The sequence below is a fragment of the Leptidea sinapis genome, chromosome 8 (assembly GCF_905404315.1).
Source record: "Leptidea sinapis chromosome 8, ilLepSina1.1, whole genome shotgun sequence".
Lineage (NCBI taxonomy): Eukaryota > Metazoa > Arthropoda > Insecta > Lepidoptera > Pieridae > Leptidea > Leptidea sinapis.
In genome coordinates this window covers 11,223,307-11,250,724 of record NC_066272.1, presented here as the reverse complement: position 1 = coordinate 11,250,724, position 27,418 = coordinate 11,223,307, and the positions used below count along the sequence as shown (strand labels likewise).

General features: G+C 35.0%; 1 protein-coding gene across 1 annotated transcript in view; it reads left to right on the top strand.

The window, feature by feature from the left end:
- LOC126965651 (uncharacterized) overlaps positions 1 to 27,418 on the top strand; it is a 109,329-nt gene that overhangs the window by 54,957 nt on the left and 26,954 nt on the right. The window contains exon 2 of the mRNA XM_050809341.1: positions 11,241 to 11,476. Within this exon, the coding sequence (XP_050665298.1) occupies positions 11,398 to 11,476 (79 nt within the window). The 5' untranslated portion in view covers positions 11,241 to 11,397. The remainder of the gene's footprint in view (positions 1 to 11,240; positions 11,477 to 27,418) is intronic.

Below are 27,418 nucleotides of genomic sequence, written 5' to 3'. Positions count from 1 at the left end.
CGGGGCCTTATGGTGTCATAATTTTTGGGGGGGTTTTTGCCATAATCGCCACGCTTGGCAGGCGGGTTGGCGATCGCAATTAATAGTGTGCTCTTAAGAAAAGATGTTGCTGCCCATCCTCAGTTCAGTGTTACGACACCCACGGGAGTAGATGGGGTGGTGCTATTCTGGTGCGACACCACACACACAATAGTAATAAGTTTAATTTAAACTCATTGTCAGTGATTAAATTCAAATATTAATAGGTCAAAGTTAAAAATATTTAGTTTTTATATTACAGCTTCGATTTCAATATAGACTTTTAGCTGAGGACGAAAATATGCAACATAATTTTTTAATTTAGGTACTACTTATTTATCTTCGTCAAGAGTAGATAATTTTTTACTGTCACACTTATCTATATATTGAGATGAAAAATATTTCATTTAATTAACTAATGAATTGCAATGTTCCTTTAGCATCATTGTCTTTGTAATAATAGGTACTGACTAAATATTTATTGACTTATATAAAAACCAACGTTTCAAAAAACGACTTCAAAACTGAAAACTAATTACCTTTAATATTAATAAAATACAGGTAGTAGTTATACTACCCGCTTAAAGTCACGCATGGCGAGTGTAGGTACCTGCTATTACATTAGGCTTGGCACCGACATATCGGGACACAGGTAAATAATATATGATCAACCTGAACGAAAACTCCTAAAAAAGCCGTACACAAACTATAATTATATCATATACGTAAACAAAAATATCCATAAAATGAAAAGTACTCGGCCAAACTATCTCAAAGTTTAAAGGGACCAAATGGCAAACATTTCGTATCAAATTAAAGATGAATCATGTAAATCGGATCATAAATCACAGCGTTATCAGTGTACATACAAAAAATACCGATCGAATAGAGAACCTCCTTTTGGAAGTCGGTTATAAAATTTAATGTTGCAGTTTCTTAATATTTCTTACATCAATAGATAACATTTGTGTGTGGTAATATTTTCATTGACAGAATTGTTAAAAAACGTTTGTGTGGTAAAGGTTACTATAACATAAATGACTTTCTTAATGATACCACAGATTGGGAATGGAGTGACCGCCCTCAGGCTATTAAATAATAAGTTTAATTGTACAATATTACTTTGTAAACATATTTATTCGATGAAAAAAAAGAAGCCCGCTGAGTTTGTTGCGCCCATTCTTCTCAGGTCTAAGGGATTCATTTTGGAATGGGTGGTAGTTTTTGACTTTCAATAAGTGATGTCACATCCTATTTTGAATAAAAATATTTGAATTTGAATTTGACATTATATTTTGCTATAAATTACTAATTAGCATGCTATTAAGTGATTTGTTTCAGCATGTATGCGACACATAGTTAATTAATGTTCATTGCATCACTTTACTTGTAATTGAAATTATTAGTAAAATGATGAAGCAGTTAATGTTAATTTAAAAGGATGGCAATGAGTTTCTTACCACTTCTTCTCATTCAAGCTCAACCTTTTCCGAAGTGGTGGTAAATGTAAAAAAGAAAAGAAAACTTTTGACATTCATAAGTGTCATTTCCTTGTTCTGCATGAACAAAGTGATTTTGATTTTGAATTAGCGCCGCAAATGAAGAGATAATAACTCTTTTATGAATAAAATTAGCTTACAATGGAACTTAATGTAATTAAAAGGCCATTTTAAGTATTTTGTGGGTATCAACAAAATTTTGTTCGACAGATTTACCAGTGGGAGGTTCCTTTACACAGGTTGCCGGCTAGATTATAGGTACCACAACGGCGCCTATTTCTAATGTGTAAGCATTATTATGTTTCGGTCTGAAGGGTGCCGTAGCTAGTAAAATTATTGGGCAAATGAGACTTAACTTCTTACGTCTTAAGATGATGAGCGCAATTGTAGAGCCGCTTTTCAGTTTTTTAAGAATCCTGAGAGGCACTGCTTTGTAATGGGCAGGGTGTATCAATTACCATCAGCTGACCGTTCTGATCGTCTAACGGACGAGACGTGTCATAAAAACCACGTTGCAGCTTGACTCATTACTCAAAAATGTGAGCGTTACTCAATGAATGTATTCAACCGTATGCAGCATTTTTACATACGATTTAAAATTTCCAAGAGGAATACCTGTTTGCAAGCGATTTATCGTAAACATCGAGAAACTGTTCGACGACGTGGAACGCACCGCTTTCACGAGTCGACTGCCCGTGGCTTCGATATGACGTAGCGGTCGTGCGTCACCAATCACGGTCGCTCCCGGGATCGTTATCGTGAACAATGACAATCGCTGCAATAATGTTACATTAAAATCAATAACGTAAAGCACCCCTGGCCTACTGGCTTCATTTTACGGGAACAAATAGTGACGTAACTTGGGAATTGATTGAACTGATCTTAACTATAGACAGCCGTTGTATTGATGCTTTAAGAGAACATTTGCTAACTATTGTCAGTAAAATTACAATGTATATACGTACCTATATCAAATTAAAATTAAAGATAGAAGTTTATTACGTCTGGTTCTTTATTAACGTTTGTGAACAGAATAATATGCAGAATTGTTCTATTGTCACAATAATCATCGAAATACAATTATAAACTATATCCCAGAGGGATACACAGATAATTCCTTCTTTTTTTATGATCCTTAGCTACAACCCTGGTGAATTCTCCTTTAATCAGCTATACTAGTTGTACAACTCTACTTACTCTTGATCTCGTCTCTCTGTTGTGGCTGCAATACCGCACCGGGCGAGGGTCACGCGGGTAGTGCGGGAAGTGAACGCGCGGTTATGGAATGCCAGACGTCTACGTGATTACTTTGCACGTAATGTGCGATGGTGGAATTCGGCCGCTGGAATCAACCCGAACAGCTCCTCTGAGCACCCGTGATAAATGCGGTAGAAGATGCAGAGAGAACCCACATCTCTACGCAATGCTAGAGAATCAAGCCGATCGAAGATGACTTGATCGTCGATGATTCGAGCCGCTCTTCGTTGTATGCGGTCAAATGGAAGAAGCTGGTACTGGGGAGCACCCGCCCAGAGGTGAGAACAGTACTCCATGTGAGGCCGAAGTTGCGCCTTATAAAGATGCAGGCGGTGGCTTTTAGTGAAGTACTGTCTCGCCTTACTGAGTACACCAAGCTTTTTAGAGGCCAGTTTGGCCTTGAGAAGTCACGAGTTAAACGTATTTTATTTTATCACCTCATCATCCCACCAATCTTATTACAGTCCACTTTAACATAAGCAATCAACATATTGGTCCTTCGAGCCGGATATTCTTTAACTGTCTTGTATTTTTTTCTATTGATTGCAACATAGCCATGGTTAAAAATTTCAACCTTATAAAACTAGCAAGCATGGAACTTGCAAAATACCGAAATATTGAGATCTAATAGAAAGTCCATTTTATGGTTTATATATCGAATGTTAGTTATTGTGTAGTGATAATTGTTAAAACTTAACAACGTATTCGAAAAATTATCTTCCAAACAGTATATTTACGAACAAGAAATAATTCTAAAATAAACATATAAGATTGCTTTAGAAATATGATTTCGATTAAGCAATTCGAAGCAACTATATCGTAACTAAGTTGTGAGGTAGACATATGCGTTGTGAATTCCGATTGGATCTTGAATCGTTACCATGAACAATGCTCGCTGCAAATTAATGTTTCATTAAATCAATAATGAAAGTGCCCCAGGGTTCTATGAATTTAGTATTGTTCCACTACTTGAGTTTACTACATAATTGAGAGTAGGTTTTGTTTATAGAAGAGGAGAACAAACGAGAATAGGGATCACCTGATTGTATATTATAATTAGCAAAGATCGAAGCGATTTCGATCTTGTACTGTCCATGTGACAACATTGCTCCAACTAGATACCGCAGGCGTCGTCGCAAAGTGCGGCAACTACTACTACGCCCAAGTGGGCGTAATCAAGTCAGTCTCGAACAATGCTAATAATTGAAACTAAAATGCCGGGATGCGTAGTGAAACTGTTTAAAAATAATACTACATGAATTAAGAAATCACTAAAAAACACTGGGATCACACATCTTAATTTCAATGTAAAATAACACGAAGCGTTTATAAGTTACAAAATCTGAAAGGTGCCATTGTGTATCAAGATGTCACGCACACAAGCATCTTTATAAATACCCAATACACATCTTAATATATATAAATCTCGTGTCACAATGTTTGTCCTCAATGGACTCCTAAACTAATGCACGGATTTCAATGGAGATTACTTCATGGAGTGCAGTTTAGTCCAACTTAAGAGATAGGATAGTTTTTATTTTGATTTGGGACCCATAATTATTTTTATTTCCAATATTTGTTTTGTTTGGACATATTTTCTGTGAGAGTATTTTTGACGCGCGGTTTGACAGTTCTGCTGTGAAACAATTTCATTATAACAACAAGGAGCATATTATTATGTTACAATGAAAAATTATTGACAAATTCATCAAAAACGATATTTTATTTATTATGTACAGAACAACGTCTGTCTGGGCAGCTAGTTACTATATAAAGTTGCCGCAATAAAAAATCTATTGCTCTAATATTTGAGTTTTATTCGTAACTGAACTAAGAATCACATTACAAAAAAAATACTAAGAAGCACATTATCACTATATTTAATACAATTTAAAAATCGCATATATACATATTATGTTACTTTGAATAAAACAGGTTGGCAAAATCACAAAGCATGAATCGTTCCTTTCAGTCCCGGGTTCGAATCCCAGTAGGTGCAAGCATTTATATGATGAATATGGATGTTTGTTTCCGAGTCATGGATGTTTAAATGTATTTATGTATGTTATATGAATTTATGTATGTTTAAGTAAGTATATTGTATTAAATATATCATTGTCTTGTAACCCATAACACAGGCTATGTATGCTTAACTTGGGGCAAGATAATTTGTGTAAAAAGTGTGTAAATATTATATAATTATTCCCCTTAAAATCTAATCTATGTTTGCAGTTTACCTTGTTCCTATATTCATAATCTGTACGTATATAGGACAAAAGTATCGTCGTCGTATAAATGAGAGGAATCACAGAAGAAAGGTAGGCTTCTTTGTACTAGATATTGGCTAGATAATTGTTACCACAATGGCGCCTATGTCTGCCGAAAAGCAGTAATGTGTTTCGGTCTAGTGAAATTACTGGGCAAATGAGACTTGACATTTTATGTCTCAAGGTCACTCAGAATTGTTGGTTTTTTTCAATAATCTTGGGCGGTGCTGCATTGAAAGGTAGGGCGTATCAATTGCCATCAGCTGAAAGTCCTGCTCGTCTCCTCCTTTATTTTCATTGAAAAAAAAACATTTCCGGTAATTTAGAGAAGTGTACGCGTTCTGTGTTGGCATTGTTCATATTAATTTTTCATTACAATGGTCCAAAATTAATAAGAATAATACAAACAAAATTCTTTGCAATCAAACCCCTTAATTGTTTCTCAATAAATGCCAATTAAGTAAAATAAATAAATCAAAAATCACTAAACATAGTTTACAAGTAATAATATATTTGACAATTACGTATCAAAACCAATAACATTATGTGCAAGAACATAATTATTTCTAAACACATAAAACAAAAAACATACTCATTTTTAGTTAAAGCCTATTTTCATTCGATGTTATGTAATAATATAATATTGCCTTTGATGCCGTAATACTGATGTGATGGTTACAAATAAGCTTCATAGGGATCCATCCATCCATCTAACAAAACGGATCACTGCGCAGTGAACGAACGCGAACGGTTCAATCTCTTTTATTTCCGTGATTCTATTTCGCAAGGATCACTGAGTAAATACGCACATTTTTCTCCGCAACATTTCTTATGATTTTATTGGTTATCTTACAATATTGTACAAAGAATAAGTCAATAATGAGAGCGTTAACAAATTGTATACATACACGTCTATAGTTTACGATTCATACAAAAATTTAAGCAAACACGCAGCTGAATAGATAGATTAAGCAATTAAAAAAAATTGCGTGCGTACAAAGTACACATGTCAGAAGTGAAATCCGCATTGTGCATGAACCTCTAAACTGCTTATGAAGTCCTGGTACATGACACTAGGATAACAGATCGTTTCAAACGATATGAAAGACCACAAAATTACTACCACAATATTTATGTTCTCCTGGTGTCTACGTAATAATACTTCGTGCGCACGACGTCAGAATATATTAAGGTATACTCGCGTCATACATAAGACAATCTCTTCTTGAACTATGATCGCCTGGTACCAAAACGCTGTATAACGCTTTCTGTCTCATTTTCTCCCACGATAAATAATAATGTCTGTCTTTTTTACTGTCACGCTTTTTCGTTTCATTGACTTAAAAATCACACCGATGCTAAAAGATGTTTTCACTTCAAAACTGCGGTTGACTCTGACACTGCTAACGCTGTGTTATGCACAGTAAATTATATGTTATATGGTTTTTATATTTGAAAACACAGAATTTTAGAAAGGTATTTGTAGAGCCTATTCTGGTAAAAGTACGATTTTATACATTTTTCATATGTTTTTTTTTTATGAAAAAGAAGGGCAAACGAGCGTAAGCTGGTGTTAAGTGGTCACCGCCACCCATATTCTCTTGCAACTTGTGCTGGCCCTTAAGGAAGGTGTAAAGTTTAAGTGTAAGGTGTGTCTAAATTATTATTGACCCAAAATATTTAAAACAACTTATAATTTTTTTTTCCTTAGGATTTGTGAAAAGTATATGCGCAATCTCTAGTAAGTAGAACATCGTATCTACTAGCGTTAATTCAGGCAGGTTTAGCGCGACACAAAAAGATAATTCATAAACAAATTATAAATATGATATGAAGCCAGTGCGTTTTCGATAAATATTATCCAGTAAACCAGTTCAAACAACGGTAATAATATTCTCTCGTCAAATCCCAAGCGAGCTAACCTTAATATAACCTTTGGACCCCGACACACTTCTTCCAATTATTAAATCATCTACATTTTAATACTTATTTAATATGTTCTGTAAATATTATGACGTGTATACACGATATGTATTTATTATTAATTTAATGCCGATATTTTTATGCAATTGCATGAAAAGTGGTCGCGGCGGAACTGCGGAGATTTGAGATGCGGCATTTGTAATGCAGAGTGAGACCACGGGATGTTTTTTTTATGGCAATAAGGGACGAGACCAGCAGGATGTTCAGCTGATGGTAATTGATACACCCTGCCCATTACAATCAAGGATGCTTGGAAAATCCAAACATTCTGAGCGGCACTACAATTACGCTCGTCTTCTTGAGATATAAGATGTTAAGTCTCGTTTGCCCAGCGATAAATTTATAATTAGTTTCAATAGCTTCCCTAACAAGCCGTGGGATATATTGGCGTTCACCAAAAATTACTCGTGGGTTATGCAGCTCGATCCAGTGGTTCATCATCACCAACATCATCAGTCGGAAGACATCCATGGCTGGACAAAGGCCTCCCCCAAATATTTCCACGACGATCGGTCCTGCGCTGCCTTCATCCAGTAGTAGTAGTCCGGCGATCTTGACCAGATCGTCGGTCCATCTTGCGGGAGGCCTACCAATACTGATCCAGTGGTTGGTATAACATAAATTAAATCTATGTACGTTGGCATAACATTATTATTTCAGGAAAAATACGATTGTATTTTAGCAATAAGTCTCTTTATTTGGCACAGTTTTTGAAATAACACTCAATCTCGTTACATAAACAGCGATGTCGTTAATATTAAGCCGAGAGCTCGACATCGTTTGCCTTTTCCTTTTCAGCTCGTATCCTTATTTTCTCAATCGAAATGAAACCTCAATATTCGCCTATTCAACCACGCTGTTTGAATTTCTTTGCATGGTGACTTTGAAACGAAAATATTATGTTTAATTCACATATCACTGACTGCCGATACAAGTAATTTCTTTTCTGTCTTAATAACACTTATATCGTCTATTAGGGTGATGCACAAAAATATCTAACTATCTATATAATTCAACCACAAGTTGGTCTAATGAACTTTTTAAGCTATTACAAGCTTATATATGGAAATGATTGATAAATTGAGTGGCAGTGGGCAGGCCACATTGTTCGATGGACAGATGGCCGTTGGGGCAGTAAAGTCCTCAAATGGCGCCCACGTACCGGAAGGCGTAACGTTGGTAGGCCCCGATGGATTGACGATCTGGTCAAGATCGCCGCAGAAGGTTGGATGAGGGCAACACAAGACCGATTGTCATGGCGAATTTTGGGAGAGGCCTCTGCCGGCTGAAATAATAATAATTAATAATTTAAAAGTTTATTTGGTTCAAAAAGTTTACAGAAATCTTATAACTAATAACAGTATGGATATTAAAGAACCAAAATAGTGTCTAGTCAGCATTATGTTGGAAAATTTTACTTCTCAACGCTGGTATTCTCTAGACACCGAGACACAGACTTCGAGAATTAAATATTTATTAATAAAAATGATATGCAATCCTTTTAGTCTACTGCTACCATAAACATTGGCAATGAAAACAAAGTTATGTAAAGATTTTTTTTTTAATCTGTTCGTTAGGTATAAATACACTTATCTGGATGGATGGATGGATGGAAATACAAATTAGCTGCAAAAAATTTGATCTAAACATAAAATACTCCAATATAAAAATGAATAAATAACCTGTTTTTATGCCTTATTATTGTACTTATAATATTTATTATAATGTTAAAGACGATGTTAGTAACGTAACATATAGAGCCTTAAGCGTCCTTCCAATAATACGATTCACAGATAATCAATAAGTACCTAACAGTTAACCAGAACACTGAAGATAAGTAAAGTTACGTAAGCAAGTTAGAACCGACTGACACCTCGTATCGGCTATCGCTGTACCCAATTTGGATACACCAAATTTTTCGTTTATTGATTACGGATCGGAAACTTAAGTTCATGGGAATTCTACTTATCTCAAACGAAATTTGTTCCAATAAAACCTTTTTGGAATTGGAGGGGAAGTAATCTAACAAGCCCTTATCCGAACAAGCTGTCGAGTACTTTTACTGATTTTAATGCTTCAGTGATCTAGTAATTTACGTTTTAAATTACGTGGTGATTACCATAATGAACTTGTCGTAGAATTTTGTACGTCAAACATTGTGGTACTTCATAGTGTTTGATTTGAATTGAATAAAAATAACTAGTGATACCCAATCATTGACTGCATACATTCAATCGTACATCCAGATTCATGCTGGGGTTCGGATTTTGCAATAAATGTGAATTCAATTTCAAATTCAAATATGTTTATTCAAAATAGGATGTGACATCACTTATTGAAAGTCAAAAACTACCACCCATTCCAAAACGAATGCCTCAGGCCTGAGAAGAACGGACGCAACAAACTCAGCGAGCTTTTTTTTTCATAAAAAAATATGGTTACAAAGTATCCCACTCCACGCCTAATGTGGACTTTTGCAACATTAATGGAATCCACTCCAATTTTCAAGGATCTTTCTTCCACGTACTACAAAGCTGTGGAATGAGTGTTCATGTGCGGTATTTCCGGGACGATACATGTGTACCTTCAAAAAAAGCGCGTACACCTTAAAGGCCGGTAACGCTCCTGTGATTCTTCTGGTGTTGCAAGAGAATGTAGGCTGTGGTGATCACTTAACACCAGGTGACCCGTGCGCTCGTTTGTCCTCGATAGAAAAAAAGATAAAATTACGAATATATAGAATTACCCTTAGCCTGTGATGATATTTTGTGTAATATGTGCGTTAATTTTTATAGGTTTTTATTTTTTTGACTCATGTTACTAACTTTATTTGCCCGTCTGCCTGAAGGCCCAAAAATCTGATGATAATAATAATACTGACATACTTTTTACACAAATTATCTTGCCTCAAGTTAAGCATATATAGCCTGTGTTATTGGTTACAAGACAACGATATATTTAATACAATATACTTACTTAAACATACATAAATACATTTAAACATCCATGACTCGGAAACAAACATCCATATTCATCATATAAATGCTTGCACCTACCGGGATTCGAACCCGGGACCTCTAGCTTAGTAGGTAGGATCGCTAACCACTCGGCTATACAGGTCGTCAAATGAATGATATGATGAATATAATAATATAAAATATGATTAATAAATAAAGTTAACAAATTTTTCACAATCAGAATGTCCAAAAATATCATTCTTAGTTCTTCTTCCAAATACCATTATTTAAACCTAATGGACATTTTATATCAACTAACTAGAAATATTTTTATATGAATTTAAATGTTAAAATAATTTGTCGCTTATATAAAAAAATAATTTAAATAAAATGCTGCATTACTGCTTACCAGTGGGAGGCTCCTTTGCACAGGATGCCGGCTAGATCATGGGTACCACAACGGCGCCTATTTCTTCCGTAAAGCAGTAATGTGTTTCGGTCTGAAGGGCGCCGTAGCTATTGAAATCTCCGATCGGCTTAATTTTTTGGCATTGCGTAGAGATTCTCTGCCAGTTAAGGTTCTCTCTGCATCTTCTACCGCATTTATCACGGGGAGTGCTCAGAGGAGCTGTTCGGGTTGATTCCAGCGGCCGAATTCCACCACCGGACATTACGTGCAAAGTACCACCCGCACCACGTAGACGTCTGGCATTCCACAACCGCGCGTTTCGTTAGAAATTTCTTGCATCGCACAGCCAGTTTGTGGAATCAATTAACAGCTGCGGTTTTCCCGAACAGATACGACTTAGGGACCTTCAAGAAAAAAGCATACCTTAAAGGCCGGCAACGCATTTCTTGACACACCTGTTGTTGCGGATGTCTATGGGCGTTTGCCTCACCTCTCCCCATCCCGTGAGCCTCTTGCCCGTTTGCCCCCTCTTATATATAAAAAAAATCCTGAGCGGCCCTGCATTGTAAATGGGCAGGGCGTAACAATTACCACATCATCTGAACGTCCTGCTCATCTCGTCCCGTATTTTCATTAAAAAAAACAACAATAGGACAAGCTTGCAGCAATGAATTAATTAAATTATAAACGTAAAGTTTATTTATTTTAATTAACGCTCTGGTTAACTTTGTAGAGCTTGTAAATAAATTACGATTGACACATTTTAATTAAAGCCACCCCGCTAATTGGTTGACCGTACATTTGTCGAGAAAATTTTCATAAAATTTACATGGAATTTCATTTGTTGCAGATGTGACGGTTGCATGCGACTCGTAACGAGTGTGCCAAAGCCAGTGCCAAAATGGATTTGAACGTATACCGACAGACTTTGACGAATTTATAAAACGATTTTTTTTTTGTGAATCCCCGAATGTGACCAATGGTAAAGTGAATTAAGTGACAGCAAAATGGGAAGGCGACGCTGGAGAATAGCTGCTACTTTGACTGCATTCCTGCTCTTTGTAATTCAGTACGGGGATTGTCAAGGTAAGGCATTAGTCTTTTTAATTTTTTTTTAAGTGAAACTTTTATTACATCGCCTCCAATTTATTCGTCAATCTATCGCATGTCGTGTTTTACCAGATTGTAGGTAACAACGGCGCCTGTTTCTGCCGTGAAGCAGTAATGTTATTATTACTGTGTTTCAGTCTGAAGGGCGCCGTAGCTAGTGAAATTACTGGGCAAATGAGACTTGACATCTTATGTCTCAAGGTGACGAGTGCAGTTGTAGTGCCGCTCAGAATTTTTGTGTTTGTAAATAATCTTGATTGGCCCTGCATTGTAATGGGCAGAGCGTATCAATTACCATCAGCTGAACGTCCTGATCGTCTCGTCTCTTATTTTCATAAAAATGTCGCATTATAACAGGCCGCGAAGTATGGGTGAAGTTGAATCATTCATTAAGTAACTACAACGACAGGTTGGCCGAATAGTTTTTAGTGCCATATTTCAGCTCTGGTTCCCGAAAGGGGGCGTGGGTTCGAACCCGAATAAGTATAGCATAATACTTTTAATAAAGTAACCCATTTTTATTAAAGTTTTCTTTAATTCCTCTAGTAAGGAACAATTTATTCATTGATAAAAATAACTTTTCACTATATTTACAATACTATGATTACATAAAATTAAAACTGTAATTACGGGGAAGCGTACCAAGAATACTGGCAGCATTTCCACGTTAGATAGCTAGGCTGATCCATTGACTGAAATAGCTGCCAGCGCTTGGGTTGCCAGTAGGCCTATTGAGGCGAAAAGATGTTAATTTGACTTTAATAACTAACACATAAGAAAATTGGTTTTATAAAACCACACATTTCCCTTTAGACCGTCGCGTCATTTACGACCCACCATAATGACACATAAATGATGCCGTAGATAAATCTTCAATGAATGAATATTTAGTATCTTCGGTAGATATTAACTCTAGTGTGTTTTAAACAGCTTCACCCTTACAGTTGATGAATGTCTGTCCAAAGTTTTATAATTTAAAATACGAACTCTCTTTTACAGTATTAATTATGTTGTACTGAAATTCGTTCACATCTAGTGAAAATATCATGATATATGTATTTTGACTTCCTTATTCAACCACCCATGACAAATGTTACGACCTATACCCAGGTTAGTGATCCTACCCACTGAGCTATAGGTTCAGGGTTCGAAATCCGTTAGGTGCAAACATTTATATTATAAATATGGATGTTTGTTTCTGAGTCATGTATGGTTTCATAAATTTATGTTCGTTTAAGTATGCAGTGTTGTTAGGCCCCCTTAAAGATGGACTGACGATCTGGTTAAGATCGCCAGAACACGTTGGATGAGGGCAGCGCAGGACCGATCGTCGTGGAAATCTTTGGGGGAGGCCTTTGCCCAGCAATGGACGTCTTTCGGCTGATGATGATAATGATGAAGTATTCAAATCGTATTAAATATATCGTTGTCTTGCACCCATAGCTATTGTATGGGGCAAGATAATTCGTGTAAATCGATATCAACCTTTTTATTATGGAAACTCTGCCTAAAGATGAATTAAATACGGATATATTAATACAAAAAATACATAAATTTTTGTCGAAGATGCGGAGAACAACATAAACAACCAACAATATCTCAACCTTCATATCGTCTGGTAATAGAAAAAGTTTACATTTGCTGCTCTGAATATGAAATAGAGATGTTAAAGTTTATTCGCCACGTGTGGGTTGGCCCTTTTCGCCTACATGTACCTTCATTGGCGATTCATTTATTATTCAATATCCAACTCACGGACGGAATATTCTCTGTAAACGTTACATAAAATTAAGCCCCATTCATACATGACGCGTAAATTCCTGCTTCATAAAGAGATTATGACGTAGCAGTTAGGATACTGCAATAAAACTATTTGATATAATAATATGAACATTGCTTGCATAGAATTTAGATTAAGTGCAGTAAAACATATTCATATTGAAATATTTTTATTCAAAATAGGTTTTAAAATCACTTATTCAATTTCAAAAACTGCCAGTCCAAACAGTATGCCACAGACCTGAGAAGAAAGGGCGCAAGATACTCAGCGGGCTTTTTTTTTTAACTTCGTTACAATGTAAGAAATAGAATGTTGTAGAATACAATTTAAAATTTAATCGCGATAATCTGAGGGCGTTCGCTCCATACCCAGTGTATGGTATCATTAAGAAAATCCATTATGTTATAATAACCTTTACCACACAAATGTTTTTAACAATTCTTTTGAAACTTGTAACACATTTGTTTTGTCCATTTTTGGGATTATGTTGTAAAAGTATATACATTGCCCAATAAAAGACTTACTAACTCGAATTATCCGAGTGTATAACATATATATGAATAAATAATATATATATATATATATATGAACGGAGATAAAGTTTTTGCATAATAATAATGAAAGACAATGAGAGTGATACTTACTATACATACCCCATTATAATCTACTATAAATTACATTTTTTTTTATTAATTCTAAATACTTTACCAGTGGGAGGCTCCTTTGCAGTTTGCAGATAATGCCAGCTAGATAATAGATTATGGGTACGGCGCCTATTTCTGCCGTGAAGCAGTGATTTGTGAGCATTATTGTGTTTCGGTCTAAAGGGCGCCTTAGCTAGTGAAATTACTGGGCAAACGAGACTTAACATCTGACGTCTCAAGGAGACGAGCGCAATAATGGTGCCGATCAGAATTTTTGGGATTTTCAAGAATCCTGAGCGGTACCACATTGTAATGGGCAGGGTGTATCAATTACCATCAGATGAACGTCTTGCTCGTCTCGTCCCTTATTATCACAAAAGAAATGTCGATTTAAAATTAAAAATAAAATTACATAACGTGTTTCGTGTAACATTTTAATTATTACTCCAACTGTATTGCCATTCATAAATTGAATGTAGGATTTATACCAATCAATAAATCCTACTAATATTATAAATGTGAAAGTTTGTATGTCTGGATGTATGTTTGAACTTCTTTAACGCAAAATCTACTGAATAGATTTTGATGAAACTTTAAAATAATATAGCTTACACAACAGAATAACAAATAGGCTATAATTTATAAAACTATAGTGTGAATTATACAAAATATAAAAGAAGTGTGATTGTTACTAATGAATACAACTAGCGCCATCTCTTATCAACTAGCAAGCAAAAGATCAATACAATTACATTGCAAAACAACGTTTGCCGGGTCAGCTAGTACTTTATAAGTGTTAAAGTCGATGCGTCATTAACTTCATTGTGAACAAAATAAACGTAGTTTAACTGAATAATTTCCTGTCCCACACAATATATTGAATAAGCTTTTAATTAACATAGTCATTGTTTATTTATAATGGCTGCCTTATGGAAACCACGTTTTTAAATGTAAATCTCAATAAAAAGACTCAAGTTTGCGCGTTAACTAGTAAAAAAACCCCATTTGTGGTGTCACCACTTTTCGAAAACACTTCACATTAAGCCTAGTATCAGATTACTGGTTCTTGAAATCTCGAGCGATTGCCATTCCGCGGTCATATGGATGGCAATGCCAAAGGCATAAAGGGCATTTATTTTCTTAAAATCGATTCCTTTACAATTATTTTGATGTCATTTCTAATATACTAGATACCACTACCGACAATAAACAGTCATAATATTTATTTCTTTAAACTTTTCCTTTAGAGACTGTCTATAACCAAGCTGATATATAGCACAAACAGATTTCTTTTGCAGAGCAAACACTATGACAATGTCAACAGCATGACCCCACAGTAATATACCGTACGTCATGATGCTGTGGAAAATTGTCTTTAAAGTAGCGTGCCGTCATAAATAGAGCACGGCAATACTTCAAGCCAGCCCACATTCTAGCGCTCTACAAGGTAGAGTAGAGTATTGCTGTCATCTCTGGACTAGTGCACCCAAGTATCATCTCCAGCCATTTAACCACAACACAGAGCTGCTCGTATTGTACGGGACCCAGTGCTCTGTGAACGGCTGGATCACTTGGCATTGCGTAGCGACTTCGCGCTTCATTGTCTGTTTTCTACGGAATTTATCGCGGGGAGTCTTCCGAAGAAATGTGTGACCTCATTCCTCTCGCCAAAGTCTACCTCAGCACGACACGCTATAGATTAGGATATCATCCCAACCATCTGGATGTGTGGCGTTCTTCCAAGGAACTTATTTCGGTAATCACTTATTATCAGATGACCTGCACGCTGGTTTGTCCTCCTCTTCTATAAAAAAAAACCTTATAAACGGAGACATCTTTGTAAGACATATTATACATCAAATAAATAAAATTTGAAAAACAAAATTTTATGAACGATGCGGCACTCGAACCCATGACCTCCGGCGTTCCGTGCCAGTGCTCTAACCAACTGAGCTAACCGTTCCGTTGATGAAGCCACAACCTGAGAGTTGAACAAAGCATACAAGATTTTATGACGATACGTCACTCGAACCGTTAGCTCAGTTGCTTAGAGCACGGGCACGGAACGCTGTAGGTCATTGTTTAGAAGTCCCGCATCGTTCATAAAATTTTGTTTTTCAAATTTTATTTGTGTATTAACTTATTATAACTTTAAAAAAAACATAACAAATATTATATCTTTAATACGCACACACTATAAGGTGTTTTTCTTAAGGGCATGGCCTTTGCAAGTCGTTCTACCTACCTTCGTTTCTTTATACGGTGGTGAGGTGTTTACGAATTAATTCTAGAGTATGTATGTGTAGATTACATACACACTAGTGGACCCAACAGACGTTGTCCTGTACACATGTTTTAAATTTGAAAAATCGGTCCAGCCGTTAGGAGCAGTTCACTAACATACACATGAGCAGGAGAATTATATTATATGGGCGGAATTGAGAATCTAAACCAATCTCAAATTCACTGAAACAAACAAAAAAGTCATCAAAATCGGTCCAGCCGTTTAGGAGGTAGTTCAATTGTGAATCTAAACCATTCTCGAATCCACCTGAATACACACAGAAAGTTTCATTAGAATCAGTCCAGCCGTCTAGGAGGAGTTCAGTGACATACACACGCACACAAGAATTATATATATAAAGATTGACAGTGACCACAAAAACAAATATTTCACACGCGAACTTGTATTAACTCTTAAAAATAGAGATGGAGATTGACTTTAATAAATCCGAACAAAAACATGAGCTTAATGTAGCTTCTAAAGAATTTAAGAGTAAACTTTTATCTCTTGACAGTAAGGATTTTATCATACAATGCTTGTACGCGTCACTCAATGTTAAAATAGAAATGGAAAGACCTGAATGCATGATCACTTAATAAAAAACCATCACAAATAGATTGAATGCCCGTGCTCCATGAAATATGTAAAAAGAGGAATTGATAACTGACAGTCATTGTACAACTCAGTCGATAGCAATAAAACCTTTTTATTGTGTGTCAAATTCAATGTGGCAGCAATCGAGGGTAGATAATTGTATGAAAAACCGATTGTCGTTTTACTCACTTTGTCGGAGTCAAAGAGGATGTAAATACTACGTAATTAGAGACGGGACTGCCTGAGTAAAAATTGAAATTAAGTTTAGTATGAAACGTGCGGTCATTTGAGGTAAGTTTGAAATAGTAGTAATTACAGTATGGCAATTGGCGACGGAGTATAATCCGGCTAAGTATGAAAGCGAAATTTGGCTTAACACGTAGTAGATTTCGGCTATCTCCGTTTTTCACGAGATTCTAGCCGTCATCTGTCAATCTATAAATAACTGCACGTTCCATACAATCGAGTGAATCGCTTTTTTCTTACGGCCGTTCCCAATATAGTGTCTAAAGATAGAGATAAATTACTACCTTCTACTGTCAGTAATTAGATGTCAATAATCTGAAGCTGTCTCAATATACCCGATAAGTCATTCTTATCGCCTTATATTGGGACGCGTGAGTTGCCATTTCCATACAAACTTCTATCGCTGGTAAGCTATAAGTCCTCCCATTGCCAGACAGCGTGTACGGATAAGGTGAATTACCGTCGTTAAGTTTATTGAGACAACAAAGTCAATGATAGTTACGATTTTTTATCTCAAGTAGGCCAGAATCGGAGATAGACTGAATATTGGGAACGGCCGTTAGAGAGTATCGCTAGGCTGGTCGGAGTGTTCAATCTTTACATTTCATAATGTTTAATGTTCTTAATTTCTTGTCAATTCCTGTAAGGAAAATGCAGCCCTAATCCACGATATTTGTTTTACTTAAAACCCGAAGCGGGATTTTTCTTGTAATCGAGTTAATTGTAAAATGTTATTATTGTTTGTTTATATGTTTTTGGTTTAACTAAATCTAATAGCAATGATTCAAGTAAAATCCCCGCAAGACGTGAGAGGGAAAGGCTACCAACAATCGTTTTAAATCTTCGAGACTTACATTTACCCTCCCTTATCCTTCGTATCTTCTCGACACCTACTACTACTACTCCAACCTGGCACCAACCGACTACCATTTTTTCCGCGATTTTGGTCGTTATTTTAAACATAAATTATTTATTAATTTAATTTTCTCAGAGCAATTTTTACTACATTGGCTTAAAGAGGGATTGGAAATAATGTATAAATAACGACCAAAAATAGACTATTTTTGCCCACTAAGTGGGCGGATTTTTCATTTTTTTTCCTGTGTGATAAAAATAAAAAGTAAAACCTAATAATTAGTTTGAAATGTTACTTGCAGGTTATATATAGTAACGTGATCTTTAAAAAAGTTCGTTCGAAATTCAAATTTAAGAAAAAATGATATGAAATGATGAATCTGACACATTTTTTTTGGCACTGCACTGTGCGCACATTCAGCCATAAAAACGGGGAAACGAGCGACAAAAGGAAAGAAAAAGATAAACACGGAATTTAGAAAATTATTTACATATCATCAGATTAGTACAAATTAAAAAATAAAATAAATAGGTATATAACAGATATAAGAAGTAAATTCTAACTAAACTCTAAACTCTATTAAGTCAGTTTCTAATTGTAAACTAATTACTAAAGTAACACAAAACAATTTGACACATTTCTGACAAATTACATTGATTGTTTGTTTTATTTATTTAGAACATTGGTAACAAGACCAAACCAAACCAAAATACAATAAAAGAATATTTAAATCATATTTAAAAGGGTTTGTAACTGCAAAATAGCATTGACAAAAAACAAAATATAATGACGTTTGTACCTTTTTTAATGTTATTGAAGATAAACTTGTTTGACTATTGCGTTGCGCGCGCACAACGACATCTAAAAATCAAATTTGTCAGAAATCTTCTGACGTTTGCGACGTTAATTAATTTTTTTGTAATCTTCGTCCATTATTAGGACAGGCAAAGGTTTCAAGCCAATACAGCCGTATTCGTTCATATTCAATAATTTATTTCACAATTTTTACAATAATGTTCTTTCTACAAACGTAGAATAAATAATTTTAAGGATTTGTTTTATTACGCCAAAGAAGTATAACTTCTTGCGTGCATATATTAGTATATACACACATTTTTTTTAATCACCATAAATTTTAGACTTAAACCTTCCCCGAAACTTTCTGCAATTTACGGTATTTTATTCCGTTTGGTTCAGTAGCTTTCGTAGCTTATACTCCATAACGAAAAAAAGGCTCTCATTTATTAGTTTGGAAAAATTAAAATAGTTTGTATTTTTTTTAATGAAAATAAGGGACGAGACGAGCAGGACGTTCAGCTGGTGGTAATTGATACGCCCTGCTCATTAAAATGCAGCGCCGCTCAGGATTCTTGAAATACCCAAATATTCTGGAGTGGCACAACAATTGCGCTCGTCACCTTGAGACATAAGATGTTAAGTCTCATTTACCCAGTAATTTCCCTAGCTACAGCGCCCTACAGACCGAAACACAGTAATGTTTACACATATTGCTTCAAGGCAGAAATAAGCGCCGTTGTGGTACCCATAATCTAGCCGGCTTCCTTAGCGTGTAGTTTTGTTATTTTTTGTTATTAAAAATTTACATTAAATTAAGCGGCTATAAGATAAATTTTGCAAGATTTGTGTGTGTGTGTAATGCAATAACTCTATGTTATCATAGTGTAAGTTCATATTAATATGTTAAATAAATTAATAGAAAAATTACGCGAATCTTAATTAACATTTTCAATAAGAAATAATTTACGAGTACTTTCTCGTACTCCACAGACTTGTGACAGGCTAATAAGTAAAATTCCAATTTTAGCCTTCGTGTTTTCAACAGACAAAAGTTTTATCGTTGAAAATATTTTGTGTAGACTTAAAATGACTGACTGGATTGTCCCTACTGTCACAATTATTGTTGACAATTTAATTGGCATTTTTATACTACACAAGCGCACCCGACAGACGTTTTCCTGTCTTAAACTTGAAAATATTTAACTATTTTGAATAAGTCTTCTATCCAGTCCTCTCTTGCCCTCTCTCTTTTGCCCAATTGCACCCACAGAAGACTCAGGTTTGCGCGTTTACCACTAAAAGAAATCAATATAGAAATTAAATTTCTGACAAAACTTCAGATTTATCAATCTACATATAATAATCTGATACTATCTATCAGAAGAAGAAATTAGCAACTGAAGTTAATCTACCAACTATAGTTACCTAAAATTAAGTTTATTTTTTACCTCCTGAGAAAGTTACAAAGATATTATGTATAAAAATTCTAATAAGTTATTCATTTTGAACTATTCTTTCAATTTTATTTCTGAACGACGGGGGACACATCAAAGGAAAAACAAAATTGTTTGTTTTGTTTAATTCCGAACATTTTCATATTTATACCTTCCCAGGACTTCCACAAATAATTCAAGACCAAAATTAGCCAAATCGGTCCAGCCGTTCTCGAGTTTTAGCGAGACTAACGTACACCAATTCATTTTTATATATATAGATTAAAACGCGTCTGTTTGTCAAATTCAAATAGACTTTATTCACTAAGGCTTAAACTAAGCGACTTTGAATCGTGGCTATAATTAAAGTTAAACTTATTCACACACATCAAATATAGCCTATGTGTGATTAAGATAATTTTAACCATCCACGCCATGTCTAATATAATCTAAACATTGAACGCACTGACTGTCAAAAAATATATTTTCCATCCGGACGAAGTCCAAGGGGCATTCGACTTTTAAGTCATACCTATTTATCTTTTCCAATTCTAAAGTAAATTATTTAGGTCAGATATTTTATACATAAGATTCCATTAACTTTTTATCGATAAAAGAACAATAATTTCCGCGGTGAATTACGACATCCAACGTGTATTTCTAATTATTGAATAATACCTTTCGCAATCTAGTTGTACTTTATAGTCTTAAATCAGGTGACGACAGCAATAATTCTCGGCTATTATTATTATTATATTACAAAACTCTCATAACAAGCGAATTCACCAACCGTTGGCCAATGTTGAAAGACAAGTCACTTATATAACCAACGTTATGTACTATGTCTAATTTGCTTGTTTTACGTAAACAACTACGTGCTCGCTAATTAAACAGGTCTTTATTATAATTTTGTTTGACAACACTAGTTTAACACGACTTACGGGTAAATCATTAATTTTCCGGACTTAACATATTCTATTTTACCTTCCGAAATTGGCAGTACCCCATGGCAAATTTTTTCAAATACATCCAAAACCGAGAGTGCCGTACGGCACAAATTCAAATTCAAATATTTTTATTCAAAATAGGATATAAAATCACTTATTGAAAGTCAAAAACTACTACCCATTCCAAAAGGAATGCCTCAGACCTGAGAAGAACGGGCGCAACAAACGCAGCGGGCTTCTTTGTTTTTTATAAAAAAAAGGTTACAATGTAAAATTGCACAATAAAATTTAGAATAGACTGTGGGTGAACGCTCAATTCCCAATCAGTGGTAAAGTCGTATATGTAATAGTAACATTTACCATTCAAACGTTTTTTAACAATTCTTTTGAATTTCGTAATACATTTGTTTTGAACATTTTATGGGAGCTTTCTTTAAAAGCATATACAATGCCCCACAAAAGACTTACTAACTTAGTCGAGTAATATAAGTTTGGTAGTAATGGCAATATAAGTATGTTTGTTCCTGGTGTTACTATTATGGTTATGACTGTTTCTAGCAAATTCACGCCTATGTACATACGAGTACATAACATTATCAATCGTCACACTATTCTCTCACCAAGCTCTGACCCTTATTTTGTTTATAAGATGGCTTATTTTACATGGTCTTATAGCTTGTTTCAATAGCTTTCAGATACAATTCTCTCATATCATCTCAATTATAAGCAATCTATTAATATATGTAAAATAATACGCATCGACAGAAAGCAGTGCGAGCGCCAAATTCACGCCGAGACATACCGCGCGATGACGGAGACGACAGAGTTTCCCGGAACGGAAAGGTAAAATGAGTCGTCGCGAACGTATCCTGTAATTTTTTATTGGAGTTCAGTGACTTTTTTTATTACGTATTATTTATTCTCTACCTTCATATTGAGTGGGTAATAAAAGAAAATCTAATATATAAAATTCTCGTGTCATATGTCATGGTGTTAAACATTGAACTCCTCCGAAACGGCGTGACCGATTCTCGTGAAATTTTGAGTGCATATTGGGTAGGTCTGAGAATCGGACAACATCTATTTTTCATCCCCCTAAATGTTAAGGGTGGTCCACACGATTTTTTTTTATTTTTTTTTTTAAATTTGTTTGATTATGGGTCAGCATAAAAAAATACATACAACTTCAAATTTTCACCCATCTACGATCAACAGTTACTTTTGTATCGCTATTTTAATATCGGCAATACAACGTTTGCTGGGTCAGCTAGTAATTTTATATATGATTAAAACGCGTGTGTCTGTCAAATTCAAATAGACTTTATATTCAATTAGGCTTAAGCTAAGCGCCTTTGAATCGTGGCAATAATTAAAGGTAAACTTATTCAGATATAAATATGATGATAAAAATAATAATAACAATAATATTGACACACTTTTTACACAAATTATCTTGCCCCAAGTTAAGCATATATAGCCTGTGTTATGGGTTACAAAACAATGATATATTTAATATAATATACTTACTTAAACATACATAAATTCTTATAAACATACATAAATACGTTTAAACAACCATGACTCGGAAACAAACATCCATATTCATCATATAAATGCTTGCACCTACCGGGATTCGAACCCGGGACCTCTAGCTTAGTAGGTAGGATCAAAATCTTTTGCTGCGAAACCTTGTTACTTACAAAATTATGAGAATCCTGTACGATTCCATTTTCCTGCGTGTGAAACTAAAAAGACTTAAGGCTAACTTTTAAATTGTTTTAATTGAACTTGCAAAAACAACTTCAAGGAATCGTAGGGTCAGTATTTGATTGTTTGTGTTAATTACTTCTTGATTCTTGTACCCAATCTTCAGAAATATGATCCTAGACAGATGGCCAGACAGACAGATGTGTATTATTTTGTGGGTTTTAATTAAGACTGAGCCGTCACACTATGTTACACGCTTTCAGCTAAAATGGTATCATCTCGGAGCGCGATCGGTTGGAATTAAGTTTATCAGAGTTCACCAGTAGGAGGCGCCTTTGCACAGGATGCCGGTTAGATAATGCTTGATAACGGGTACCACGACAGCGTCTATTTCTGCGGTAATATGTAAACATTATTGAGTTACGGTCTGAAGGGCGCCGTAGCTAGTGAAATATCTGGGGAAATGAGACTTAACATCTTATGTTTCAAGGTGACTATCGCTATTGAGGTGCCGCTCAGAATTTTTGGATTTGTCAATAATCCTGAGTGGCATTTCATTGTAATGGGCAGGTCGTATCAATTACCATCAGCCGAACGTCCTGCTCGTCTCGTCTCTTATTGTCATAAACAAAAGTAATTTACACACAATTATAATTTTATACATTGTAAATTTTACGTATTATTTATTATTTATATATATAGGCTTAAACTAAGTGCTTTTGAATCGTCACTACAAATACTTCTTTTAAATTACTGAATTTACCATATGTTCCGAAAAAGTTGAGCTCGTGAGAAGAATATACAAGAAACTCACCGGCCAATATTTTCAAACAAATAGAGTATTTTATAATGGCTGTAATATTCTGTGCTGCAGCCAATATATGAGTCGTGTTTAAATAATATAAATTATTTCATGAAAAATAATAAACTATTAACTGTATAAATAAAAATTGTCGTATATTGAATGCATGAACCTTTGGAGCTTGAACTCCTTGAACACTACAAAACCAAATTTCAAATTCTGTAAGTATAAATTACCAATATTTCATCAATTTGTTATGTTTTTAAAGTGTTAACCCTCACTTCTAGGATTAATACCTTTACAAATAAAATTTGAAAACAAAATTTTATGAACAATGCGGGACTCGAACCCACACCCGCCCCACCCACTCACGTTCCGTGCGAGGGCTCTTCCAACTGAGCTAACCGTTCGAGTGACGTATCGTCATAAAATCTTGTATGCATGTTCAACTCTCAGGCTGTGGCTTCATCTACAGGATCTACTTTACAGTTGATAACCTGCTCAACCCAAACATTTGAAGATTAGGAATTTGAATTGTGATGTCGCTCTTGCAAATCTAAACAATTTGTTATGTTTTTAAGTGATAACCCTCACTTCTAGGATTAAAATTAAAATTTTGTTTGTGTATTAAAGTAGATCCTGTAGATGAAGCCACAACCTGAGAGATGAACAAAGCATACAAGATTTTATGACGGTACGTCACTCGAACGGTTAGCTCAGTTGGAAGAGTTCAGAACGTTCGTTCGAGAGGGTTTTAGTCCCGCATTGTTCATGAAATTTTGTTTTCAAATTTTATTTCACCACTTACTCAGTGCGATCACGTTTTGAGCTGAGTGTTCAAATTAAATATTTTTTCATTTCCAAAGCAAAAAAGTTCACCCGACTCTATTATTTTATTAAAAACAAAACGAGAACTCCGAAACTCTGACGTTAACGTTACAGTATTAAGAAATTTTAATGAAGTTACCGCCAAGACGTCGGCACGCAACGTGACTCTTCATAACTTATTAACTTCCACAGCTCTGGGAATAACGTTCACTCATTAATAGAAAATATGTTTCCAGGGCGATAAAAGGGAATTTAATAGATTTCTGTTTTTGAAAGGTTTAAAAAGGGCTTCTATACATATTACCAAGTGAAAAATAGAATAATGAAGCTGCTTAGGTTATTTTAATAGTTATTTATGCAACTGTCGTGTAATAAGGGGTAGAAAAACACGAATGTGGATTTATCTCACGAGGCGGAGCCGAGTAATAGCATGGTAATAGTATCACATGAGTGTTTTAATACCTAATTATCAACAGTTGCATACAAGACTTTATCTACACCCAGAATATGAATCCTCTAAAAGATTTTGAAACTGTTAGCTTACTGCTAACATTAAAACAGCCAGTCCTAGTAGTAACCACCCATTACTAATTATATACAAATAAACTAAGTATAGACATATATTAATGAAATAATTATTTATTTTAGTAGTAATTCACATTTTGTATAGTGCACTAATTTAAATTCACTTAAATTGTTATATTGCAGCGTTTAAATTGAATCGCTCATTTTTTGTAAACAATACAATAAAAATATCGAAGAAAAATGACGGGCATTCGAATAACCTACTTTATTTACCGCGCGCGACGTTCTGGTAGTGTGGACCGCGCTTAAACGCAAAAGGGTCTTTTTTTGAAATTCATACAGATACCACGCATCGAGCAATAAGAATGAGGCTGTCTGTTAAAACTCTTTGAGCATGAAGGGATTGAAAAAAAAATAGGAGTATTGTTATGAAATTCAGTACAACATTACAACACTTGATTGGATGATGTAATGGTTATTAGAACATTGGGTGTTTTAATGTTGGCAATAAGCTGTTTCAGAATCTTTAATAGAGGATTTAAAGCAAGGGATTAGATAAAGGTATAAATGCACTCATTATGGTGGATGCTATGGTCGACTTGTATGGCATAGATCTGGAGTGGTGGCATAATCGATCATCATCTTAAGACATAAGCGGCCTTACAAATAAACTTGTTATAAAGTTCTGCCTGCGTACAAACAAAGAATATACAAAATGCTTACAAAAAGACATTTTGCAGTTTTGCATAAGACAGGTTTATTTTGACATACCTATAACGTTTCCCGCGTTTATCTGCAAGGCCGCTTAACATTCGGAAAATTCTCAGATTCATAATAATCATTGTATTTACAGTGTTGTCAGCGATATATGACCAGTCCCAATATTCAGTCTGTCTCCGATTGTGGCCTACTTGAGATAAAAATCGTAACTATCGTTGACTTTTCAGTCCCGATCACGATCTGTACACGCTTTCTATCAATGGGACGACGTATAGCTTACCAGCGATAGAAGTTTGTATGGAAATTGCAATTCACACAGTTCAAATAAGGCGATAAGAATGACTTATCGGGTATATTGGGACAACTTTACGGCCGTACCCAATATTCAGTCTATCTCTTACTAAAGATAAAAATCGTAACTATCGTTGACTTTTCAGTCCTAATAAGCTTATCGACGGTAACTCCTTATGCGTACACGCTGTCTATCAATGGGTTATAACTTACCAGTGATAGAAGTTTGTATGGAAATTGCTATTCACACAGTTCAAATAAGGCGATAAGAATGACTTATCGGGTATATTGGGACAGCTTCAGATTATTGACAGCTAATTACTAACATTAGAAGGTAGTAATTTATCTCTAACTGTAGATAGTATATTGGGAACGGCCGTAAGATTATTGACAGCTAATTACTGACAGTAGAAGGTAGTTATTTATCTCTATGTGTAGATAGTATATTGGGAACGGCCGTTAGTCAACATTTTGCATATTCTTGGTTTATTCTCAGTTATAACTTTATATCAAGTTTATTTGTAAGACCGAAGATGTTTATTCTCAAGAGGAATGCAACATTACTGGCTACGACCGACGCCTTTAATTCGATACACAAATGTGCAGCTTATAAACAATAATATGGTTAGCAATAGCAAAAGTAGCCGCTGAATGTATGTATGAATGTAGCGTATGTGGGAGATTGGTGCCTATTATATGTCAGAGACTTATACAAGTCACCAGGATCTCACCCCTTGAGTACAATTTAAACTCCAGTCAAGTATAGAGGGCATCCCAAAGTTATGGGACATAAAGGGAAAGTACCTTAAATATCGTACATAGGGTGTTACTTAAGAAGAGTTATAAGTTTTTGGCCATGCTTTCGATTGGCATCATAAAAGTAAGGGTGTTTTTTTTTTACATTCAAGTCGGCTCAATTCCCTTGAGGCAAGTAATTTTTAGAAAATCTTTGAATGCAGAATTACTAACATTTAAAAATAACATAAAGTCTTCTTTCAGTAAAATACACTATCTACGATATTTAAGGTACTTTCCCTTCATGTCCCATAACTTTGGGACATCCTGTATTAGTATAAATAGAAGGGAAATCATGTTTATGTTGTATATTTTAATTTAAGGTTAAACTTAATGCATATGGATTAATACAATATTTATTTATTATTGAATAATCTTATAGAGGAAACTAGAAACACAGACTACTTACACAAATAAAATTTGAAAAACAACAAATTTTTTATGAACCATGCGGGACTCGAACCCACGACCTCCGGCGTTCCGTGCCGGTGCTCTAACCAACTGAGTTAACCGTTCGAGTGACGTATCGCTATAAAATCTTGTATGCTTTGTTCAACTCTCAGGTTGTGGCTTCATTTACAGGATCTACTTTACAGTTGATAACCTGCTCAACCCCAATATTTGCATATTAGGAAATTGATTTGAGATGTCGCTCTTGTAAATCTAAG